At 42.8% G+C, this 25,083-nt stretch overlaps 1 protein-coding gene across 4 annotated transcripts in view; it reads left to right on the top strand.

The window, feature by feature from the left end:
- Positions 1–25,083, top strand: part of dym (dymeclin) — a 412,200-nt gene that overhangs the window by 149,470 nt on the left and 237,647 nt on the right. For all 4 annotated transcript variants that reach the window (XM_072252184.1, XM_072252183.1, XM_072252186.1 and 1 more), the window contains exons 9-10: positions 9,054–9,236; positions 20,875–21,053. In XM_072252184.1, the coding sequence (XP_072108285.1) occupies positions 9,054–9,236; positions 20,875–21,053 (362 nt within the window). The remainder of the gene's footprint in view (positions 1–9,053; positions 9,237–20,874; positions 21,054–25,083) is intronic.

Genomic DNA, 25,083 nt, shown 5'->3' with positions numbered 1-25,083 from the left:
GACACTTCTGAGCCTAGCATCACATCAGAATTAGGAACAGGTTTAATATCACCGGCATATGTCATGAAACTTGTTAACTTTGGTTGAAAACATGCTTCAAGCATACAAAGCCATGAATTGTAAAATGTCAGCAAAGATTTGTTTTCTGCATTCCCGTTTAAACTTCTTCCCTGAAAATCTTGACGCTGTCAGTGATGAGCATGGTGAAAGGTTTCAACTGGACATTGTGGTCATGGAGAATTGGTATCAGGGCAACTGCAATCCATCAATGCTGGCTGATTATTGTTGAACATTTAAACAAGAAACCTCAGACACAGAGTACAAATGAAAATCATTAGCAAAATATTTTTAGCTTAGTTGAACTAATGCAAAGCATTAGCGCTGCTATGCAATTAAATGCATTATATTCAATAAAAGTTAATTTCTTGTTTTACCAAATTCCTATGTGATTCAAGAAGTCTGATCTTATATTTGTGTTCAGCTTCTAACAGTCTGTCATAAACAAAAAAAATTTCCAAGGACAACAAAAAAAATTGTTGTCCATTGTAGTCTGATGTGACTTAGATGTGTCTTGTGACTTGTGTCCCCTATTCACTGTTGATAACAGAAAAGCTGGGTCAAAGCTCCTGTATCAGAGGTTCCTTAATGACTGGTTGCCTCACTATAGGAAGGATATTGAGGCATTGGAGAGGGTGCAGGTTTACCAGGATGTTACCTGGATTAGAGGATATGTGCTATAACGAGAGGTTGGACAAACTTTGGTTGTTTTCTCTGGAGCGGCAGAAGCTGAGGGGAGATCTGATAGTGGTTGATAAGATTGTGAGATGCATAGATAGAGTTGACATAGAATATCTTTTTTCCAGTGTTGAAATGTCTAATACCAGAGGGCATGTATTCAAGGTAAGTTGGGATGATTTCAAAGGAAAACACACAAAATGCTTAAGGAACTCAGCAGGCCTGGAAGCATCTATGGAAAAGCGTACAGTTGATGATTTGGCCCAAAGCATCACCTGTACTGCTGAGTTCCTCCAGCAGCTTGTGTTGTGCTTGGATTTTCAGCATCTGCAGACTTCCCCTTGTTTGTAATTTCAAAGAAGATGTGAAGGAAGTTTTTTACCCAGAGAGTGATGGGTGCCTGGAATGCACTGCCTGGGGTGGTGGTAGAGGGAGAAACATTAGGGACTTTTAAGAGATGTTTAGATAGACACGTGAATGTGAGGAAAATAGAAGGGTATGGACATTTTGTAGGCACAACAGATAAGTTCCAAATCAGAATCTCTTCATTGCTGGTATGTGAAACAAACCAAAATTGATTGAGGTTCAGTGCAAAGCATAAAACACAGGACAACACCATAACAGACAACACAATAACAACCAATAGATTACAAGACAGTAGTGCCATGAGCAATCAACAATTAGCAGAATGGTCACATGCACAAATGTCAGTAATCACAATTAAATAAATGTGAACAGATGAACAGACTCAATAAATATCAACTGAACAAGGAAAGCAGGAAAGACCATTTAGCCATTTGATTACCAATTTAATTGGTTCAGCACAATATTTTGGGCCGAAGGGCTGGTTTCTGTGCTCACGGTTCTATGTTCCATGACTGGATTCCAAAATTCTTAAAACATTCGATTCTGTTTTTCAGCGCTTAACAATCTCTCTCCTTCCCTCCTTCTGTGAGCTCTGGCAAGCCACTATCTGCATTCAGGCTGGGCAGTAATCTCCACTGGAGACAGACAGTCAGCCGGTGCTGTTTATCTTGCTAGCAGAATGCAAAAGAATGTCAGGTTTTATCTGAAATACTCTGTGAACTCTGGAGCTTTGGTGCCGTGGTATGGCTTTGTCTGTTCTGTTGTTGAAGAAGTCAAGTCAAAGTCAAAGTAACACTTTAAGATTCAGTACTCAAAATTATTTAATGTCATTTCCAGAACTCAAGTGTAAAGGAGAATAAAGTAATTGTTCTGGATCTGATGTAGCACAAAAAAATGCAATTAAAAGACAATAATAATTTTAAAAAACCTCAATAAATATAAAAACATAAGTTAGCTTATATACATAGATTGATTGTATGTCCATAAAGTGATTCTAGGCACAGGAGTGTCTGTACATAAGGTGACTGACAGGAAATGATAAAGTAGCGGTGGTTGGGAGTATGGAGGGGTGGGTTAGTGGGTGGAGGTGTTGATTAGTCTTACTGCGAGGGGAAAGTAACTGTTTTTGAGTCTGGTGGTCCTGGTATGGATGCTACGTAGCCTCCTCTCTGATGGGAGTGGGACAAACAGTCCATGAGCAGGGTGGGTGGGATCCTTCATAATCCTTTATTATTAAAGTATGCATCTGTCACCACCTACAGTTCTACTCTGAGATTTTTTTTTCCTTGTAGGTATTTACAGAAAAATAAAGAAATAAATTTGAACTTATGAAAAAAAACTCAAATAAAGGCTGACAGACAGGCACACGCAAGTGCTACACATGCCCTTACACTTCCTCCCTTACCACCATTCAGGGCCCCAGACAGTCCTTCCAGGTGAGGCAACACTTCACCTGTGAGTCGGCTGGGGTGATATACTGCGTCCGGTGCTCCCGATGTGGCCTTCTATATATTGGCGAGACCCGACGCAGACTGGGAGACCGCTTTGCTGAACACCTACGCTCTGTCCGCCAGAGAAAGCAGGATCTCCCAGTGGCCACACATTTTAATTCCACATCCCATTCCCATTCTGACATGTCTATCCACGGCGTCCTCTACTGTAAAGATGAAGCCACACTCAGGTTGGAGGAACAACACCTTATATTCCGTCTGGGTAGCCTCCAACCTGATGGCATGAACATCGACTTCTCTAACTTCCGTTAATGCCCCACCTCCCCCTCGTACCCCGTCCAATATTTATTTTTATGCACACATTCTTTCCCTCACTCTCCTTTTTCTCCCTCTGTCCCTCTGACTATACCCCTTGCCCATCCTCTGGGTTCCCTCCTCCCCTTGTCTTCCTCCCCGAACCTCCTGTCCCATGATCCTCTCATATCCCCTTTGCCAATCACCTGTCCAGCTCTTGGCTCCATACCTCCCCCTCCTATCTTCTCCTATCTTCTCCTATCATTTTGGATCTCCCCCTCCCCCTCCCACTTCCAAATCTCTTACTAACTCTTCCTTCAGTTAGTCCTGACGAAGGGTCTCGGCCTGAAACATCGACTGTACCTCTTCCTAGAGATGCTGCCTGGCCTGCTGCGTTCACCAGCAACTTTGATGTGTGTTGCTTGAATTTCCAGCATCTGCAGAATTCCTGTTGTTTGCATTTTTAAAACATACAGAGAATGTTGGGGAGCTCAGCAGGTCAAGCAGCACTCATGGAAAAAAAGTACAGTCAACATTTCGGGCTGAAACCCTTTGGCAGGACTGGAGAAAAAATGCTGAGGAGTGGTTTTGAAAGGTGGGGGGAGAGGAGAGAGAAACGCCAGGCAATAGGTGAAATTTGGAGGGGGAAGGATGAGGCAAAGAGCTCGAAGTTGATTGGTGAAAGAGAGAGAAGGCCATGGAAGAAAGAAAAAAAGGGGGAGCACAGATTTCCAGCATCTGCAGATTTTCTTTTGTTTCTGACAAATAGCTGTGAAAAGTCGACTATACTTTTTCCCATAGATGCTGCCTGGCCTGTTGAGTTCCTGTAGCATTTTGTGTGTGTCGCTTAGATTTCCAGCATCTGCAGATTTTCTCTTGTGCAAAAAAAGACAAATTTTGCAAAAAGAAAGTTAATTTTTTGAGAACATGAACGGTAGAGTCCTTGAGTCTGTAGGTTGTAGAATCAATTCAGAGTTGAGGTGAGTGATCTTGATAAGACCATTAGACATAGGATCCCGATCTTTTTCCTTCATATAGCGTTTTTAGTTGCCATTTGTTGGATTCTAAAAGTTTCCTAATCATCCAACGTTCCACTTACTTTTGCTACTTTATATGGCCTTTCCTTGGCTTTTATGCAGTCCTTAACTTCCTTGTCAGCCAAGTCCTGCCACCTGAAAACAACTTCTGTGGGACATATCTATCCTGCACCTTGTGAACTATTCCCAGAAACTTCAGTCTCTTCTGTTCTGTCGTCATCCCCACCAGCATCCTCCTCCATTACACCCGGGCAAACTCCTCTCTCGTGTCTCTATAATTCCGTTTATTCCATTGCCAAACTGATACACGTGACTTATGCTTCTCCCTCTCAAATTGCAGTATGAATTCAATCTTATTATGATCACTGCCTCCTAAGGGTTTCTTTAATGATGGTAGAGTGGTAATAACTGTTCCTGAACCTGGTTGTGTGGGACTTAAGGCTTTTTTATCTCCTTGCGGATGGTAGCAGTGAGAGAGAGAACACTGCTGGGGTCCTTGACGATGATGGAGCTTTCTTGTGGCAGCACTCCTAGTAAATGTGCTCAGTAGTGGGGAGTGGGATAAGTTAGTAGTGTGCAATAGCACTTTTATACCAGATGAAACACCCTGGTTTTCTTGGCTGGGCAAGACTAGGGAAGACACTCTCAAGCCCTGCCAGTCTCGTGAGATTGAGATGGCTCGTCCACCCCAAACTCCGGTTTGTGTGGATGCTGTGTAATCTACTGCCCTGTTACAAATTAGTGCCACGAAATAACAGACAGTACACTACATACGATTAAAGGAATTATGTTTATGAATCTTAGCTTAACTAAAAGGTTAGTAAAGAATAACAAAAAGAAAAGGGCCCATTCTAATTAAACAGTAAAACATGCACAAGTTGGAGCTCATCTTGAACTTCTCTGTCACTCACGAGCTGGGCCCTCGGTCAGTGTGAATGCACACACCACCTTCCGAACATCGCTCGCAATCATCTAGAACAAACGGGTCTCCTCCTGGATCATATGCTGCAACCAGTTCTCCCCAGTGTCTTCTCTCTCCATCTCCCGTTGAACACGTGCCCAAGACCAACCTTACTGTCCCTCACCAAGAAAACCTCCCGCTAATCGGATGGCACACATTCCACATCATTCCTTCTCTTCAACAATAACCCAAACAGGTTGAAAGCAGAACAAACTGCTTTTACAGAGCTGCTAATTGAAATACCAACAGCAAAGATGTGAACCAGGGCATTACACAGACATTTGAAGAGGGGCTTTTCAAAATTTTGTTTCAGACACATATGCAATTTTCTTTGCAACACTTTTCATGGCAACAGCATTTCTTACTGTTTGTTTATGATCATAGTGTTTCTGCATTGTCTCCTCGATTTCATGTCGCCGTCCAATCTCAATTAAGACAATTTCCTTCCAGGATTAGTAGTTAAAGTAGGAATGGTGGCAGATCTGAACTAGATGAACTAAAGAACATGTTTCTGTGCTTAGTATTGTATGACTTAGATAGGCTACTGTGGATGGTTAAGGAAAAAGATTAAATGTTCCTTCCACTGAGCTTCCCCTCAGACCTTGATGGGTTTACACTTGTTCTTGGCTCTTAGTGGAGTGTGTCTTTGCATAGTGGTGTCATGAAGTGCTGTGGACTGGGTGTTGACTCTGTGAGGCATTGTCTGTAAGGATCTAGCTTTGTTGTCCCCAAGATCATTGACATTGATCTTCCTCTAGCAACATTTTTGTTGATGCTGGTGTTGTGGAGCCAGGTGAAAAGATATGTAAAACAGTGTGTATTTGGAAGAGGTCTTTGTTGCCTGTTCAAAGTGTAAAGTACATTTATGATCCAAGTATGTATAAATGATATAACCTTGAGATTCACAAACACGAGGAAATCTGCAGATGCTGGAATTTCAAGCAACACACACAAAAAATGCTGGTGCACACAGCAGGCCAGGCAGCATCTATAGGAAGAGGTACAGTTGACGTTTCGGGCCGAGACCCTTCGTCAGGGAGTCCTATAGATGCTGCCTGGCCTGCTGCGTTCACCAGCATTTTTTGCATGTGTAACCTTGAGATTGCTTACAGGCAACCAAAAAACAAGAAACCTGAAAGAACTTAATTAAAAAAAAGCCCAATGTGCAGAGAAAGAAGAAAAAAAACATAAATCATGCAAACAATAGAAGCAAGTAACAGCATTTCAAACCAAACTGAGTCAATAAACCCGTATCCCAGAGCGGCTGGAGTAGGCTCAAGCTTCTGTTTCAGTTTATTATATAGTGGGCAAATTGCTGCGAAGCTCGCATACACAAAGTGCATAGGAGCCGGAGGAATCTTAGAGCCTCAGAAAAAGGAGTGAACAGCCTTGCTCCACCTTGATACCTTTCCAAATAGCTCGCTCCAACTGCATCCCTGACTGAGAAACCGTCTCGAACACGTTTTGTTCCGACTTTGCAGTGCATCAGCATGGCTCATCCTTCGAGTTAGCTTCGCCTTCGCTCGCCTCTTCATTATTTTCAGTGATAGTCTACCACAATTTACCTCAGAAAAAGTGTTATTAGACCATGACATAGGAGTAGAATTAGGCTATTTGGCCCATCAAGTCTACTTCGCCAATTAGTCATGGCTGATCCTTTTTTTCCCTCCTCAGCCCCACTCCCCGGCCTTCTCCCCGTAACCTTTGATGCCATGTCCAATCAAGAACTTATCAATCTCTGCCTTAAATACACCCAATGACCTGGCCTTCACGGCTGCCTGTAGTAATAAATTCCACCAATTCACCACCCTTTGGCTAAAGAAATTTCTCTGCATCTCTGTTTTAAATGGATGCCCCTTTATTCTGAGGCTGTGACCTCTTGTCCTAGACTCCACCACCATGGGAAAGGTCCTTTCCACATCTATTCTGTCTAGGCCTTTCAACATTCAACATTTCAATGAGATCGCCCCCACATTCTTCTAAATTCCAGTGAATACAGACCCAGAGCCATCAAACATTCCTTGTATGATAACCCTTTCATTCCCAGAATCATCCTTGTGAACCTCCTCTGAACCCTCACCAATGCCAGCACATCTTTTCTTAGATGAGGAGTCCAAAACTGTTCACAATACTCAAGGTGAGGTCACTAGTGCCTTATAAAGCCTCAGCATCACATCCCTGCTCATTACATAACACCCAGTCCCGTGTAGCTGATCCCCTAATAGTCTCAACAACAAACTACTCTAAAAATCTATCTCGTAGGCACTGAAGAAACTCACTCTCTTGAGATCCATTGCCAACCTGATTCTCAATTGATGTGCGTGTTGAAATCTCCCATGACTATCATAACATTGTCCTTTTGAGAAGCCTTTTCTATTTCCCGTTGTAATCTGTAGTCCACATCCCAGCTGCTGTTGGGAGGCCTGTGTATTCCTGCCATCAGGGTCCTTTTACCCTTGCGGTTTCTTAACTCAACCCACAAGGATTCAACTTCTTCCGATCCTGTTTTACATCTTTCTACTGATTTGGTGCCAGTCTTTACCAGTAGAGCCACATTACTCCTCTGCCTACTTTACTATCCCTCTGATATAATGTGTAACCTTGGACATTCAGCTCCCAACTACAGCCATCCTTCAGCCACGATTCAGTGATAGTCACAACAGCATACCTGACGATCTGTAATATTGCAACAAAATCATCCACCTTTTTTTTTATACTCTGTACATCGAGATATAATACTTTGAGTACTGTATTTGCTACCCATTTTGATTCTGCATCCCCAATGCACTGATACTCACCCTGCTGGCTGCAATTTTGTCGTATCATCTTGTCTGCCATTTCTGACAGTCTGACTGCAAGCTATCTTTGCTTTTTTACCATCCATCCTATCCTGAGTCTCTTCTCTCTAGTTCCCATTCCCCTGGCCAAATTAGTTTAAACCCTCCCCAGCAGTTCTAACAAGCCTGCCCGCGAGAATATTGGTCTGCTGTTCAGGTTCAGATGCAACCCGTAACTTTTGAACAGGTCATACCTCCTCCAGAAGAGATCCTAATAATCCATGAACCTGAACCCCTGCCCCCTTCACCAGCTTCTCAGCAGCACATTAATCTGTCAGATCATTGTGATTCTAACTTCACTGGCGTGTGGCACAGGCAGCAATTCAGAAATTACTACCCAGAAGGTCCTGCTTCTTAGCTTTCTACCTATTTCTCTAAATTGTCTTTTCTGGATCTCTTTGCTTTTCCTTCTTTTGTTATTGGTACCAATATGTACCAAGACGTCTTGTTGCTCTCCCTCCATCTCCAACATGCTGTGGATGCGCTCCGAGATATTCTGACCCTGGCACCAGGGAGGCAACATACTATTTGGGTGGCCTGTTCACGTCCACAGCATCTCCTTTCTGTTCCCTGGCCTAATGAGTCCCTATCATTACTGCTTCCCTGTTCTCCCTCTTTCCCTTCTGCACCACGGACCCATGCTCAGTGCTATTAATGATGTTTTTAGTTGATGTGGACATCTTTGCAGTCCTTTGGTCACAAGATGGCATAATCTCACAGGTGTCAGTCCTTGGGCTTTTCCTTTTGATGGAAATAGGTGATCCGTTACAATGAGGGCATGGTGCACGCAATTTGTCGAGAGAAGGACCCAGATAGAGGTGTCAAAATAACAATGCTGGTTACAGATCTCCACTCTGGAAATCCTTAACCAGCTGACTCCTTCCACTAAGCCAATCTGTGTCCATTTGGCTAGCTCTCCCTGGACTATATGACCCTTCAGACCATGTGGATGTTGTACAAGGCCTTTCTAAAATCCATGTAGATATTGTCTACTATCCTGCACTCAGCTGTCTTCTTGTTCTTTTTCAATATTTTTGTTAATTTTCTACATAGGAGAATACAGAGTTCAAGAAAAAAGAAATATATCGAATACATCATTCTGATTCGCACATACAAACTCCTTACTCTATATTCATACAAATTGACTAATTCATAATATTGAAATATAGTAAATATAGCTGTCTTCTTGGTCACCTCTTGATAATTTCTTAGACACGATTTCTCAAAATCTGATGTGGTATCACTGATTTCGATCAGATGAAATTTGTTATTTTGTGGCAGCAATAACTGCAAAGACATAAAATTACTATCAATATAAAGTCCTCATGTTTAATTGTCTTTCTTTCTGGCATTTCTTTTTCTCTTAACACAGCCGGCCTGTGGACAGTCCTGACGTTGGGGGGTGTTGGGAGTAAGCCAGCCCAGCAAGAGGAGCCTTCGTCCCCTCTGGCTAATCGGAGTCTATTACTGCTACTGGTTTTATCAAATATCAGTAACATGTCCGACAGTCCAAATCCATACCGACAGTCAATAATGTCCTTCAAAAACACACAAGGTTTGTAAAAAGGTTTATTTCATTTTATTTATTTAGAGATACAGCGCAGAACAGGCCCTTCTCGGTTTTCGAGCTGCGTCGCCCAGCAACTCAATGTTTTAACACTAGCCTAATCACAGGACAGTTTACAATGACCCAATTAATCTATTAGCCCATATGTCTTTGGACTGTGGGAGGAAATCAGAGCACCTGAAAGAAACCCACATGCACATGGGTAGGAATGTATGAACTTGCTTACTAAGGACATCAGATTTGAACTCTGAACCCCAACCTGTAACAGCGTCTTGCTAATGATGTTACCGTGCCCCCCCCCCCCCCCCATTCAGGTGATGAATGTAAAAATGAAATGCCTTTGTTCACTGTACATCTGCTAACTAATCCTGTTCTCATTACATTAGCTACATTTTGCCCGATTGACTTAAAAATTGGATCACTTGAAAAAGGACACTGTTCCATAAAACCAATGGGCTATTCGGCCCACTGAACTTGCTCCACTATTCCATCAGAGCTGATTTATTTTCCTTCTCAACTCCATTCTCTTGCCTTCTTTCCATAACCTTTGACACCCTGACTAACCAAGAACCCATAAACCTCTACTTTAAATATGCCCAATGACTTGGCCTCCATAGCCATCTGTGGCAATGAATCCCACAGATTCACCACCCTGTGGCTAAAGAAATTCCTCCTCATCTCTGTTCTAAATGGATGACCCTGTATTCTGAGGCTGTTCCCTCTGGTCCTCGACTCCTTCACTGTGGGAAGCATCTTCTCCACATCCACTAGGCCTTTCAATATCTAGTAAGTTCCAATGAGATCTGCCTCCCTACCCCATTCTTGTAAACTCAAGTGAGTACAGGCCCAGAGCTGTCAAATGCCACTCAAGCATTAACCCTTAATTCCCAGGATCATTCTCTTAGTCCTCCTCTGGACCCTCTCCAATATCAGCATATCCTTTCTTAGATAAGGGGCCAAAACGGATCACGATACATCAAATACCTTATAAAGCCACGGCATTACATCCTTCCAATGCCTTATAACATCACGTTCTCATTAAGTACTTCACATTAATTGCTGGACCCCATCAGATTGGTTTTGTTGGTCTCTATTTCTAATTAGTAGTGAGCTGTAGGTTCCGCAGAGCATTTATTGGACTTAGACCATAAGATATAGAAGCAGAATTAGGGCATTTGGCCCATCGAGTCTGCTGTGCCATTTCATCATGGCTGATCCAATTTTCCTCTCAGCCGCAATCTCCTGCCTTCTCTCCATAACCCTTCAAGCCCTGCCCAATCAAGAATCTATCAGCTTCTGTCTTGATTATATATAAAGACTTGGCTTCCACAGCTGTCTGTGGCAAAGACTTCCACGGATTCACTACCCTGGCTAAAGAAATTCCTCCTCATCTCTTTTCTAAATGGATCTCTCTCTATTCTGAGGCCGTGTCCTCTGGTCTTAGACTCACTCACCGTAGGGAACATCCTCTCCACATCCACTCTGTCAAGGGGATGTCAGAGGTGGGCTTTTCACACAGGGTCTAAGTCAAAGTAAATTTATTATCAAAGTACATATATGCCATCTTATTCTGCTTTGAGATTAATTTTAATGCGGGTATTTACCAGAAAATAAAGAAATAAAATAGAAAAGCTATGGTGAGTGTGTGGAACGTGCTGCCTGGGGTGGTGGTAGAGGCAGATACATTAGGAACATTTAAGAGACTCTTAGATAGACGCATGGATGATAGAAAAGTGAAGGGTTAGATTGATTTTGGTGTGGGATAAAAGGTCAGTAGAACATTGTGGGCTGAAGGGCCTGTACTGTGCTATCATGTTCTGTGTCCATAATATAAAATAATTCCAGTATTCTGTTTTTATTCTGCAAGAAATGTCTAAGAAACAGAGTCATGGCCCTTTCATTGTATTTCAAGTCTAGCAAGTGCCATCAGTGTGGCAGCCAGGCAGAATGACCTCAGCATGCACACCATATACTGCCACACGCATAAACTGATTTTTGCAAAAGGGATATCAGAAAAGTGCTACGACCATTCCCAGACCGAAACTCTCAGCTGACCCTCATTGCTGCAGGGGTAGAATATTACAGAACGTAGAACATTATAGCACAGTACAGTTCACAGTGTTGTAACTGACCTTTTAACCCACACTAAGACTAATCTACCCCTTCCTTCTTACATAACCCTCCTTTTTTCTATCAACCATGTATCTATTTAAGAATTTCTTAAAAGCCCTTACGTACTGTATCTGGCTCTACCATTACCCCTGGCAGTGTATTCCAAACACCCACCATTCTGTGTAAAGATCTTACCTCTGACATCCCCCTAAACTTTCCTCCAATCACGTTAAAATTATGCATCCTTGCATTAGCCATTTCTGCTTTGGGAAAAGGTCTCTGCTGACTTATTTGATCAATGTTTCTTAACAGACATGTCATAATTAGCAGTCTGAGATAAATCGTCCTGAGGAGACAAATAAAAATCATTCATAATAGAAACATAGAAACATAGAAAATAGGTGCAGGAGTAGGCCATTCGGCCCTTCGAGCCTGCACCGCCATTCATTATGATCATGGCTGATCATCCAACTCAGAACCCCGCCCCAGCCTTCCCTCCATACCCCCTGACCCCCGTAGCCACAAGGGCCATATCTAACTCCCTCTTAAATATAGCCAATGAACTGGCCTCAACTGTTTCCTGTGGCAGAGAATTCCACAGATTCACCACTCTCTGTGTGAAGAAGTTTTTCCTAATCTCGGTCCTAAAAGGCTTCCCCTCTATCCTCAAACTGTGGCCCCTCGTTCTGGACTTCCCCAACATCGGGAATAATCTTCCTGCATCCGGCCTGTCCAATCCCTTTAGGATCTTATATGTTTCAATCAGATCCCCCCTTAATCTTCTAAATTCCAACGAGTACAAGACCAATTCATCCAGTCTTTCTTCATATGAAAGTCCTGCCATCCCAGGAATCAATCTGGTGAACCTTCTTTGTACTCCCTCTATGGCAAGGATGTCTTTCCTCAGATTAGGGGACTAAAACTGCACACAGTACTCCAGGTGTGGTCTCACCAAGGCCTTGTACAACTGCAGTAGTACCTCCCTGCTCCTGTACTCAAATCCTCTCGCTATAAATGCCAGCATACCATTCGCCTTTTTCACCGCCTGCTGTACCTGCATGCCCACTTTCAATGACTGGTGTATAATGACACCCAGGTCTCGTTGCACCTCCCCTTTTCCTAATTGGCCACCATTCAGATAATAATCTGTTTTCCTATTTTTGCCACCAAAGTGGATAACTTCACATTTATCCACATGAAATTGCATCTGCCATGAATTTGCCCACTCACCCAACCTATCCAAGTCACTCTGCATCCTCTTAGCATCCTCCTCACAGCTAACACTGCCACCCAGCTTCGTGTCATCTGCAAACTTGGAGATGCTGCATTTAATTCCCTCATCCAAGTCATTAATATATATTGTAAACAACTGGGGTCCCAGCACTGAGCCTTGCAGTACCCCACTAGTCACCGCCTGCCAATCTGAAAAGGTCCCGTTTATTCCCACTCTTTGCTTCCTGTCTGCTAACCAATTCTCCACCCACACCAATACCTTACCCCCAATATCGTGTGCTTTAAGTTTGCACACTAATCTCTTGTGTGGGACCTTGTCAAAAGCCTTTTGAAAATCCAAATATACCACATCCACTGGTTCTCCCCTATCCACTCTACTAGTTACATCCTCAAAAAATTCTATGAGATTCGTCAGACATGATTGTCCTTTCACAAATCCATGCTGACTTTGACCGATGATTTCACCGCTTTCCAAATGTGCTGTTATCACATCCTTGATAACTGACTCCAGCAGTTTCCCCATCACCGACGTTAGGCTAACCGGTCTATAATTCCCCGGTTTCTCTCTCCCTCCTTTTTTAAAAAGTGGAGTTACATTAGCCACCCTCCAATCCTCAGGAACTAGTCCAGAATCTAACGGGTTTTGAAAAATTATCACTAATGCATCCACTATTTCTTGGGCTACTTCCTTAAGCACTCTAGGATGCAGACCATCTGGCCCTGGGGATTTATCTGCCTTCAATCCCTTCAATTTACCTAACACCACTTCCCTACTAACATGTATTTTGCTCAGTTCCTCCATCTCACTGGACCCTCTGTCCCCTACTATTTCTGGAAGATGATTTATGTCCTCCTTAGTGAAGACAGAACCAAAGTAATTATTCAATTGGTCTGCCATGTCCTTGCTCCCCATAATCAATTCACCCGTTTCTGTCTGCAGGGGACCTACATTTGTCTTTACCAGTCTTTTCCTTTTTACATATCTATAAAAGCTTTTACAGTCAGTTTTTATGTTCCCTGCCAGTTTTCTCTCATAATCTTTTTTCCCCTTCCTAATTAAGCCCTTTGTCCTCCTCTGCTGAACTCTGAATTTCTCCCAGTCCTCAGGTGAGCCACTTTCTCTGGCTAATTTGTATGCTTCTTCCTTGGAATTGATACTATCCCTAATTTCTCTTGTCAGCCACGGGTGCACTACCTTCCTTGATTTATTCTTTTGCCAAACTGGGATGAACAATTGTTGTAGTTCATCCATGCAACCTTTAAATGCTTGCCATTGCATATCCACCGTCAATCCTTTAAGTGTCATTTGCCAGTCTATCTTAGCTAATTCACGTCTCATACCTTCAAAGTTACCCCTCTTTAAGTTCAGAACCTTTGTTTCTGAATTAACTATGTCACTCTCCATCTTAATGAAGAATTCCACCATATTATGGTCACTCTTACCCAAGGGGCCTCTCACGACAAGATTGCTAATTAACCCTTCCTCATTGCTCAAAACCCAGTCCAGAATAGCCCGCTCTCTAGTTGGTTCCTCGACATGTTGGTTCAAAAAACCATCCCGCATACATTCCAAGAAATCCTCTTCCTCAGCACCTTTACCAATTTGGTTCACCCAATCTACATGTAGATTGAAGTCACCCATTATAACTGCTGTTCCTTTATTGCACACATTTCTAATTTCCTGTTTAATACCATCTCCGACCTCACTACTACTGTTAGGTGGCCTGTACACAACTCCCACCAGCGTCTTCTGCCCCTTAGTGTTACGCAGCTCTACCCATATCGATTCCACATCTTCCCGGCTTATGTCCTTCCTTTCTATTGCGTTAATATCTTCTTTAACCAGCAGCGCCACCCCACCTCCCTTTCCTTCATGTCTATCCCTCCTGAATATTGAATATCCCTGAAAGTTGAGCTCCCATCCCTGGTCACCCTGGAGCCATGCCTCTGTGATCCCAACTATATCATAATCATTAATAACAATCTGCACTTTCAATTCATCCACCTTATTACGAATGCTCCTTGCATTGACACACAAAGCCTTCAGGCGCTCTTTTACAACTCTCTTAGCCCTTATACAATTATGCTGAAAAGTGGCCCTTTTTAATGCTTGCCCTGGATTTGTCGGCCTGCCACTTTTACTTTTCTCCTTAGTACTTGTTGCTTTTACCCTCACTTTACACCCCTCTGTCTCTCTGCACTGGTTCCCATCCCCCTGTTGTGAACTAACCTCCTCACGCCTAGCCTCTTTAATTTGATTCCCACCCCCCAACCATTCTAGTTTAAAGTCACCTCAGTAGCCCCCGCTAATCTCCCTGCCAGGATATTGGTCCCCCTAGGATTCAAGTGTAATAATATTTGGTGTGGATTCACACATTAGATGGTCTGGACTGGGTAGGGTGGCAAATTGTCTTCACTAAATCAAATTGGGAATGCAGTTATTTAATGGCCATAGTTACCAGAATTAGGTTTATTGTCACTGACATACAGTATGTCATGAAGTTTGTTGTTTTGCAGTAGCAGTTCAGTGCAATGCATAAAAATTCATGTTACAAAAAGAAATATATATATAAATTCATCATTATCATCATCAGGTGCCATGCCCAGTTTGAGCTTTGACTGCCATGGCCCACACACATAAATTAAGTAGTGCGAAAATCATAAGGTTCAAAGTTCAAAGTAAATTTATTATCAAAGTACATATGCTTTACCATATACAAACCTGAGATATATTTTCTTGTGGGCAGTAAATATAAAGAAAGGCAGTAGATTAAAGGAAAAACCATACACAAGAAGACAAACAAACAACCAAACAGTGCAAATTCATACATAAAGAAAAAAAAACAAAATAATAATAATAAAAAATTAAGTAAGCAATAAATATTGTGAACATGAGATGAACAGTCCTTGAAAGTGAGTCCATAGGTTGTGCAAACAGTTCAATGTTGGGGTGAGTGTTGTTATCCCCTTTGGTTCAAAAGCCTGATGGTCGAGAGGTAACTGTTCCTGAACCTGGTGGTGTGGGACCTGAAGCTCTTGTACCTCCTGCCTGATGGTAGCACTGAGAAGAGAGCATGGCCTAGATGGTGAAGGTCTTTCATGATGGATGCTGCTTTCCTGTGACATCGCTCCTTGTAGATATGCTCAGTTAGCCATTACTGATGCTACCTTTTTTTTTGCAAATTGTGAATGCATTTAAAATTCATATCTCTCAGCTGTCAGACTGGCTTTCAAAGTTGTATCTCTGCATCAACAGTCCAGGTGTCCCCCTGCTCCCTTTGCCTCTATATATTACTATTTGGTAGCATTCCAAATTCAGTTGGCATCTTACAATTAACAATACATTATAAAGACATTTGGTAGCCATTTTCTAAAAATTGGAGGAGGCATTAGTTTCATAGATTACACAGCAGGCCTAAAATTTGGAACATTAAAATAAGGATTTTATTTTGAATTGATATACATCTGAACAAATGCACTTGGTCTCCTGAGTTACCATATCACTGTAATCTTTTTATCAATATTACTCACTTCTTTATGTCATCAATAACTTCCTTTTAAAATCCAATCGAGCTATGAATTTAGACTATATGACTATAAGGCGTAGGAGCAGAATTATGACATTCAGCCCATCAATTCTGCTCTGCCATTTCATCATGGATGATTTATTATTCCTCTCAACCTTATTCTCCAAGCCCTTCTCATAACCCTTAAACTGCTCCCCATAACTTTTGATGCCCTGACTAATCAAGAACCCATCAATCTCTGCTTCAGATGTATTCAATGACTTGGCCTCCACACCGTCCGCAGCAGTGAATTCCATAGATTCACCACCCTTTGGTTAAATAAATTCCTCTTCATTACAAAGAAAATTCTGGATAGGGAGCATACATATTAATGTTTCCAGTTTATTGTGTTTTAGAAAACTAAATACTGGAATTTAAATAGGCAGTGTTGGAAGGAAAATAAGACCATAAAATAAGATATTGGAGCAGAATTAGGACATTAATCGCATTGAATCTGCTCCATCATTCCAACATCCCTTCATTTGCTATCCTTTTTGATTCTGCATGCCTAATGCACTGATATTCGCCTTGTTAGCTGGAATTATGTCCTATCATCAGCCTGCCCTTCCTCACAGTCTGACTGCATGCTCTCTTTGCTTTTTTACCATCTGTCCTATTCTGAGTCCTTCTCTCCAGTTCCCATCCACCCTGCCAAGTTAGCTTAAACCCTCCCCAACAGCTCGAACAATTCTGCCTGCAAGAATAGAGGGAGTGGAGAAGGATTTTTTTTCATAATGGCTAGCAGGTTGTTTGTACAAATAAATTCATAGGTGATGTAGAGATTTTAAAAACATCAAAGTAACATGTAAATTGTATAGAGAGAAAGGCATATAAATGAGAAAATAAGGTGTAGCTCTAGGAGGGTTCATGGTTGACATCACTATAACAACTGTGTAACATGTCCAAGCAAGATGGGTATTGAAAACCCTGGGTAATGTAGCCACTTGGGCGAGGATGTCCTTCAAGGCCATGAAGTCCAGGTGCATGGTGATCAGAAAGGGCAAAGTTACTAGCAAGTTTAGCCTCCAAGTTCAGGGTGAGGTCATCACTTCCATCGAAGATAACCCGATAAAATGCTTGGGGAAGTGGATTAATGTGTCACTGACAGATGGGGCCAATGTCACCAATACTGTGAAGTAGACAGGTGAATGGCTGAAGAAGATCGACAAATCCGGACTTCCGGGTAAATTCAAGACCTGGCTCTACCAATACGGCATTCTGCCCAGGCTTCTCTGGCTCTTCACACTTTATGAGTTCCCCATAACTGCTGTAGAGGGCATCGAGAGGAAAACCAACAAGCACTTGTGGAGATGGTTGGGAGTTCCCCCAAGCTTCTCTTCAGTGGGCCTCTACATTTGTTCTGGGAAACTGCAGGTTCCCCTGTCATCTGTTGTGGAGGAATTCAAGGTGGCAAAATGCAGAGCCTTATTAAATTTGAGAGATTCCAATGATGTCTTGGTAAAGCAGCAGCATTACAACCAGATCTGGGCGCAAGTGGGCAGCCAATGTGGCTGTGGAGGAGGCAGTGTGTTCTCTGAAGCTGCGAGATATCATCGGCAACCCCTGCGTCGGGCGGCAAGGCCTCGGCTCAGTTCACTTCCGGCAGTGGGGAAGCGCAAGCGTAAGGAACAGGCGAGACATGATACAGGCAGAAGTACAGATCTGTGAGGAAGAGAAGCGGATTTCAAAAGCAGTGGAACAAGGGTCCCAGGGTGCCTGAACAAAATGGGATCTGCCTAAGCGCAAGATCTCATGGGCAGAGTTATGGAGACTGGAGCCCTTCCGTATTTCCTTCCTCTTGCGATCTGTGTATGACACCTTTCCTTCGTCACTACATCTGTACACATGGGGGATGAGAGAGGACCCGAACTGTAAGCTCTGTGGTCAAAAGGGATCACTGGCTCATATACTGTCCGGGTGTAAAGCAGCTCTAACTCAAGGACGGTATAGGTGGCGCCATGATAAGGTGCTTCTGGCTCTTGCTGACACACTAGAGCGGGAGAGATGCAAGAAGAGGACGGCTGGCACAGATTTGAGGAAAGCCATCACCTTCATCAAAGAGGGAGCTAGGCCTTTCGTAACCAAACAACCAAAACCCAATCTGCTGCTAATGGCCAGGTCCTGGGAGATGAGGGTCGTAGTGGGAAGAAGATTGCAGTTCCCGGATGTGGTGCACACAACCCTACGTTCGGACATTGTACTGTGGTCAACGGAAGACAGGAAAATAATTCTGGTTGAGCTGACTGTGCCGTGGGAGGAGGGATGGGAAGAGGCCCACGAGAGAAAGGCCTTGAAGTACCAGCCTTTAGTGCAGGAGTGTAAAGACAGGGGATGGCAGGCATGGTTGTTCCCTGTGGCGATCGGTTGCAGAGATTTCCCAACCAAATCAGCATGGCGGTTGTTGTCAGATCTGGGCCTGGACGAAAGGAGCAAAAAACAAGCAGCTCGTAGGATGGGGGAAGAGGCAGAATGGGCCTCTTGTTGGATGTGGAGTAGGCGAGAGGAGGGGAGCTGGAAGCCAGGAGCAGATGGGCAGTGATTTGGCCATCACTGCCGGCCCACCAACTGGACAGTGTCGTGGTTAAGGGTCGAAACGCTCGGTGAAGGTTGGGAACCACCTGATGACATCTGCTCCTGGCTGAAGGCTACAGTTACCTTATAAGGTAACTGGAGAATGCACCCTAACAGGTGTTTGTAACAAGTAGCATCAATGGGAGGGAAGTGAATTGTGGATACAGCACATTGAAATTAAAGTGAGAAGTGCAAGAGAGAACATTAAAATTGCTAGTGCTTCATACTGAGACCTTTCATTCCCTGGTTTGGTTACTTTTCATCACATATGAATGAAACGCATCACAAAATCTAGTTCAAACTCCTGTTTCTCCCTACCTTTGGAGGGACTGACCCCTCAGTATACAAGACTTCACTTTCTTTAACTTTGGCATGCCACAGTTGAACCACAGAACTTGCCATCTCTGATACCTTCCAAGTTCAAGTTTGTGTGTCATCATGTGTGTGTGTGTGTGTGTGTGTGTGTGTGTGTGTGTGTGTGTGTGTGTGTGTATATATACACATACACATACTGTATATAACTAAACGAAACAACGTTCATCCAGACAATGGTCCAGCCATTAAACTTATACTGCACACAGCACATAAAACAAAATATTGTCATAAATAAGTTAATAAAATAAAATTCAAAATACATGTAGTGCACTGCATGAGGGAAGAAGGTGATACCCAGTGTGGCAGTCGAAGGCTTGACGCTGCTGTGTCTCCTTCCTGACGGTAGTGGACCAAGAGATTGCGGGATAGGTGGTAAGGATCCTCGGCAATGCTTTGGGCCCTTTGTCTACAATGCTCCTGGTAAATGTCACAAGTAGCGGGGAGGGTGACCCCCGACTATCCTCCGCACAGAATTGCGGACTGATGCCTTGCAGCTTCCACCCTGCAGTGGGTTAATCAAACATTTTAGATGACTAATTTGCTGAAATAACCAGATATTACAACACATTAGCATATCAATTAGCATAATGGTATTACAGCGTCAGTGAACTGGGTTCAATTCCACAACTTTGTACATTCTTCCCGTAATCACACCGGTTGCCTCCTGGTTCTCCAGCTTCTTCCTACGTTCCAAAGACCTACGGGTTTGTAGGTTAATTGGTCACTAATTGATGGCTCTGGGCCTATACTTACTGGAGTTTAGAAAAGTGAGGGGTGTTCTCATTGAAACCTATTGAATATTGAAAGGCCTAGATAGAGTAGGTATGGAGAGGATGTTTCCTATAGTGGAGGAATCTAAGAGCTGAGGGCACAGCCTCAGAATAAAAGGACATCCATTTAGAACAGATATGAGGAGGAACTTCTTTAGACGGAGGTTAGTGAATCTGTGGAATTCGTTGCCACAAACGGCTGTGGTGGCCAAGACATTGAGTGTATTTAAAGCAGAGGTTGATTAGTCAGGGCATTGAAGTTAACATGGAGAAGGCAGGAGTGATGGAATGGCAGTGAAGATGCAATGGGCCAAATGGCCTAATTCTGTTCCAGTGTCTTATATAGTCTTATGGTCTCAAGGATGTAATTGAATAGCACGGGTTTGTTGCGCTAGAAGGCCCTGTTACTGTGGTGTAACTCTTTAAAAAAATGAGAAACTCTGTAAGTGTTTTAGAATTTTTACAAAATTGTAGAAAATTATACATTGACAAATCAAGAGCAATTTTCAAGTTTTGCTATTGACGATAATTTTGATTGTAAAAAGTTCCAGAAAGTTGTAAACTCAGCCAACTCCATCATGAGCACTTACATGGGCACAGCATTGAGGGCATCTTGAAAAGATGATGCCTCAGAAAGGCAGCATCCATGATTAAGGACCCCGATCACCCAGGACATACCCTCTTCTCATGGCTACCATCAAGGAGGAGGTACAGGAGCTTGAAGGCACACACTCAACATATCAGGACCAGCTTCTTCTCCTCCGCCATCAGAATTCTGAGTGGACAATGAACCCATGTACACTACCCCACCTTTTTTTTTCCTCCTTTTTTTGCATTACTTATTTATTTTTTTAATCTGTACTTACTGTCATTTATAGTTTTTATTATTATGTATTGCAATGTACTGCTGCCGCAAAACAATAAATTTCACAACATATACCGGTAATATTAAACCTAATCCTGATTCCAATTCTGAATCTGATTATTCCTTTATTTCAGACAATTCTGCCATTCAGTCACCAAATCCTCATGCGTTCCAGATAAACTTTAACAGTCTGTACACGGCATTGTATGAACAACAGAAATCTGACCAGGCTACTCTCCTGCTCTATACCTTGTTGCACCAGAACCCCAATGTGAGAACGTATGTTTTGGCTCGTACTGACGTGGAGAACCTGGTGAGTGTGTCTTTGAACTTCTTGGCTGGAGCAGTTGAATTGCAGTCGGCAGTGATGAGAAATTGAATTTATTACCTTTTGATCATCTTGGCCAAGAACCACAGTGGCGATGCTTTTATCCGCTACGACATGGAGGCTTATTTCATCCCAAATAGAGAACATAAATTTGCCACACTTCAAAAATGTGTTTCAGTTATTAGCAGGCTGTGGTTCAAATCTGCTGGAGTTAGATTTCAATACCAGAAAGTTTGGAATTTGATTTAGCAGTTATTATTTTGTTTTTCTTCTCATTTTACCAAATGGAATTCCAGTTTTTCTGTGATCTCCTTGGACTGAAGACAATAGCTAAACATAGAAAAACATAGGAAGGTTCCACCAGGCCATAAATTTGCTCTCATTTATGGAACGTGGATTAAGCATAACAGCTGGTGGTTGTCCGTTCTATACATCGATGACAGGAAACCTGTGCAGGAAAGTTTTTAAAGTGGAAAAGCACTTTAAAAAGGGGCACTTTCACTCCCTTGACCAGATCCAGTGGCCTGACTGATCATCACAACTGGAGCCTTCCTTGGTCGCAGTGGATGACCATGACTTCTGTGCCTTGTCATGCCCTTTGCTCTTGAGGCACAACAGAACTGCTTTCCTGGCCGTTGGATCTCACTGTTGATCTCATTGGCCCAGTTTGCCTGACAGTCATGTCCGTACCTCACTGGGGTATGAGGCCCGCCGGCTCCCCTCATCTTGTTTAGTCCACTGTCGCATGCAAACAGATACCGGGAGCCACATGTGAGAGTTGATTGTCCAGTGAGTGAGCTGCCCCAGAATGGATAGGACAAGCCACTTCATCAGAGGTGCTACCCCTCCCTGCACACCCATACACTTCTACAGGATGGTTGTCTGTCAAGCATACTAATTGTATTCAGATAAACTTACTTCTGTCCACAATCATCTTTCGCTATTTATGTTCTCTTTTGCTACAAAAAGTCTGCTTGCATTTACCCTATTATGGTAGCCCAATTCAAGTTCTTAATGACTGATGTTATACTGAAATAATGACCTCTGATTAATTTTAATTTGACTAAATTCTTCCAAAGTGATTGATGGCTTAAGTCGAATCTAAGCTCTTTGTTTTGTATTATCTCTTTTATGCATGACAGAACAGAATGGAATAAGTCAAGGGAAGAGAATAATTTCAGTTTTGACATTTAAATTGGATGGATTTAGGAGTTCATGTTTTGAAAATATTCAGGAACGTTGATGTACTTTAACCATAATAAATTTTGGTGATCGTACTTTGGGTGAGAGTTGGCCTTAGTGGGACAGTGGAAAGATACAGATCAAAGATGCAAACCTGAGTCACCTGGCTACATTTTTCCTTCTGGAAGCATTTTGCTCTGAGCTCTTGGTTGGCTCCATTTCATGATGATTTAGAACTGGATGCATTGTTCAAACTGTAGGTTGGTCACAACATTACTATCTTCCACGGGCGTGTGAGGCTCCTTGCCCCCATTTTAACAACTTTCTACAGAAGCACCATTGAGAGTGTCCCATCTGTATCATTGTGTAATATGGAAGGTGCAAGGCGTCGGACTGTTCTGTTAGACCCTATAGAGGATAGTCAAATCCGCCAATGGATCACCAGTGTCTCCCGCATCCCTATTTGTGATACTTAACTATGAGCATTGTAGACGAAGGACCGGAATCATTGTTAAGGAACCTTACCACCAATCCCACAATCTCTCTGACCCACTACCATCAGGAAGGAGGTACAGGAGCATCAGGACTAGGACTGTCAAACAGGGTAACAGCTTCTTCCCTCAGACTGTGAGACTCATGAATGCCTTGCCACCACTGAAGTCTCACCACTCGGACAGTGAGCTGTTTACTGTTTACTTGTGCTATGCACTACATGCACTTTATATCTTATTCACTTAATTATGGTAATATGTTGGTTTATGTGCTGTGTGAGATAGTGTTTTTTGGTATACCATGGTCTGGAGGAACATTGTTTCGTCTGGTGTATATATGTATATATGAACTTGAACTTGATTCTTATATTCTGCCCAGTTGGTCAGTGCGTAGGAACAGGACCAGGCTGGTCAAACCCATGGTTGATCCTGTGCTCCTTTTCAATTAATCATGTTCATTCTTCATCTCACAAATTATCTTTATGGAGGCTTTTGCATCTGGAATGACTTCTTTGTTTCGGTTTCTACAGATGCTGACCTACTGAGCCTTGCTGACATTTTATTTTTATTTCAGATTTCCAGAAACTCCAACTTTTGTGACTTTCGTCACCTTTCATACCCTTGCTATCGTTATTCTGTTTGCATATTTCATCCTTAACCGTTTTTGGGACTTCTCTTCCACAGTCAAAGGTTTCAAAGTACAAAGTAAATTTATAATCAAAGTATGTATGTATATGTCATCATATAACAACATAACATAAGAAATAGGAGCAGGAGTAGGCCATCTGGCCCATCGAGCCTGCCCCGCCATTCGATAAGATCATGGCTGATCTGTCCGTAAACTCAGCTCCATCTACCTGCTTTTTCCCCATCACCCTTAATTCCCTTACTATGTAAAAATATATCTAACTAGATCTTAAATATATTTAGTGAAGAAGCCTCAACTGCTTCCCTGGGCAGAAAATTCCACAGATTCACTACTCTCTGGGAAAAACAGTTTCTCCTCATCTCCGTCCTAAACCTTCTCCCCGGAATCTTTAGGCAATGTCCCCTAGTTCTATTCTCACCTACCAATGGAAACAACTTTCCTGCTTCTATGTTATCTATCTCTCACGACCAGACTATGTAACAGTTTCTTCCCCCAAGTCATCAGACTCCTCAATACCCAGAGCTGGACTGACACCAGCCTACTGCCCTCTACTGTGCCTATTGTCTTGTTTATTATTTATTGTAATGCCTGCACTGTTTTGTGCACTTTATGCAGTCCTGGGTAGGTTTGTAGTCTAGTGTAGTTTTGTGTTTTTTACGTAGTTCAGTGTAGTTTTTGTATTGTTCATGTAGCACCATGGTTCTGAAAAAAACGTTGTCTAGTTTTTACTGTGTATTGTACCAGCAGTTATGGTCAAAATGACAATAAAAAGTGACTTGACTATCGCTTTCAAAATTTTGTATGTTTCTATAAGAACCCCTCTCATTCTTCTGAATTGCAGAAAGTATAGTCCCAGGCGACTTAATCTCGCCTCATAGGTTAACCCCTTCATCTCTGGAATCAACCTGGTGAACCTCCTCTGCACTGCCTCCAAAGCCAGTATATCCTTCCTCAAGTATGGAGACCAGAACTGCACATAGTACTCCAGGTGCGGTCTCACCAGTACCCTGTATAGTTGCAGCTTGACCTCCCTGCTCTTGAGTTCAATCCCTCTAGCAATGAAGGTCAACATTCCGTTTGCCTTCTTAATAACCTGTTGTACCTGCAAGCCAACTGTTTGCGATTCATGCACAAGCACTCCCAAGTCCCTCTGCACAACAGCATGCTGCAATCTTTCACCATTTAAATAATAATCTGCTCTTCTATTATTCCTTCCAAAGTGGATGATCTCGCATTTACCAACGTTGTATTCCATCAGCCGGACCTTGGCCCATTCACTTAACCTATCTATATCCCTCTGCAGACTCTCCAGATCCTCTGTACAATTTGCTTTTCCACTCAGTTTAGTGTCATCAGCAAATTTTGCTACGCTACACTGAGTCCCCTCTTCCAAATCATCACTGTAAATGGTAAACAGCTGCGGGCCCAGCACCAACCCCTGCAGCAGCCCACTCACCACAGACTGCCACCCGGAGAAACACCCATTTATACCAACTCTCTGCCTTTTATTGGTTAACCAATCCACTATCCATGCCAATACACTTCCTCCGACTCCATGCATCCGTATCTTATTTTTAAATCCCTTGTGCGGCACCTTATCAAACGCCTTCTGGAAATCCAAGTATACGACATCCACCTGTTCCCCTTTGTCCACTGCACTCATTATAGCCTCAAAGAACTCCAGTAAGTTTAT

This window comes from Mobula birostris, chromosome 3 (assembly GCF_030028105.1).
Source record: "Mobula birostris isolate sMobBir1 chromosome 3, sMobBir1.hap1, whole genome shotgun sequence".
NCBI classification, from domain to species: domain Eukaryota; kingdom Metazoa; phylum Chordata; class Chondrichthyes; order Myliobatiformes; family Myliobatidae; genus Mobula; species Mobula birostris.
The sequence above is the reverse complement of the archived record's forward strand: the minus strand, read 5'-3'. Positions and strand labels throughout refer to the sequence as shown.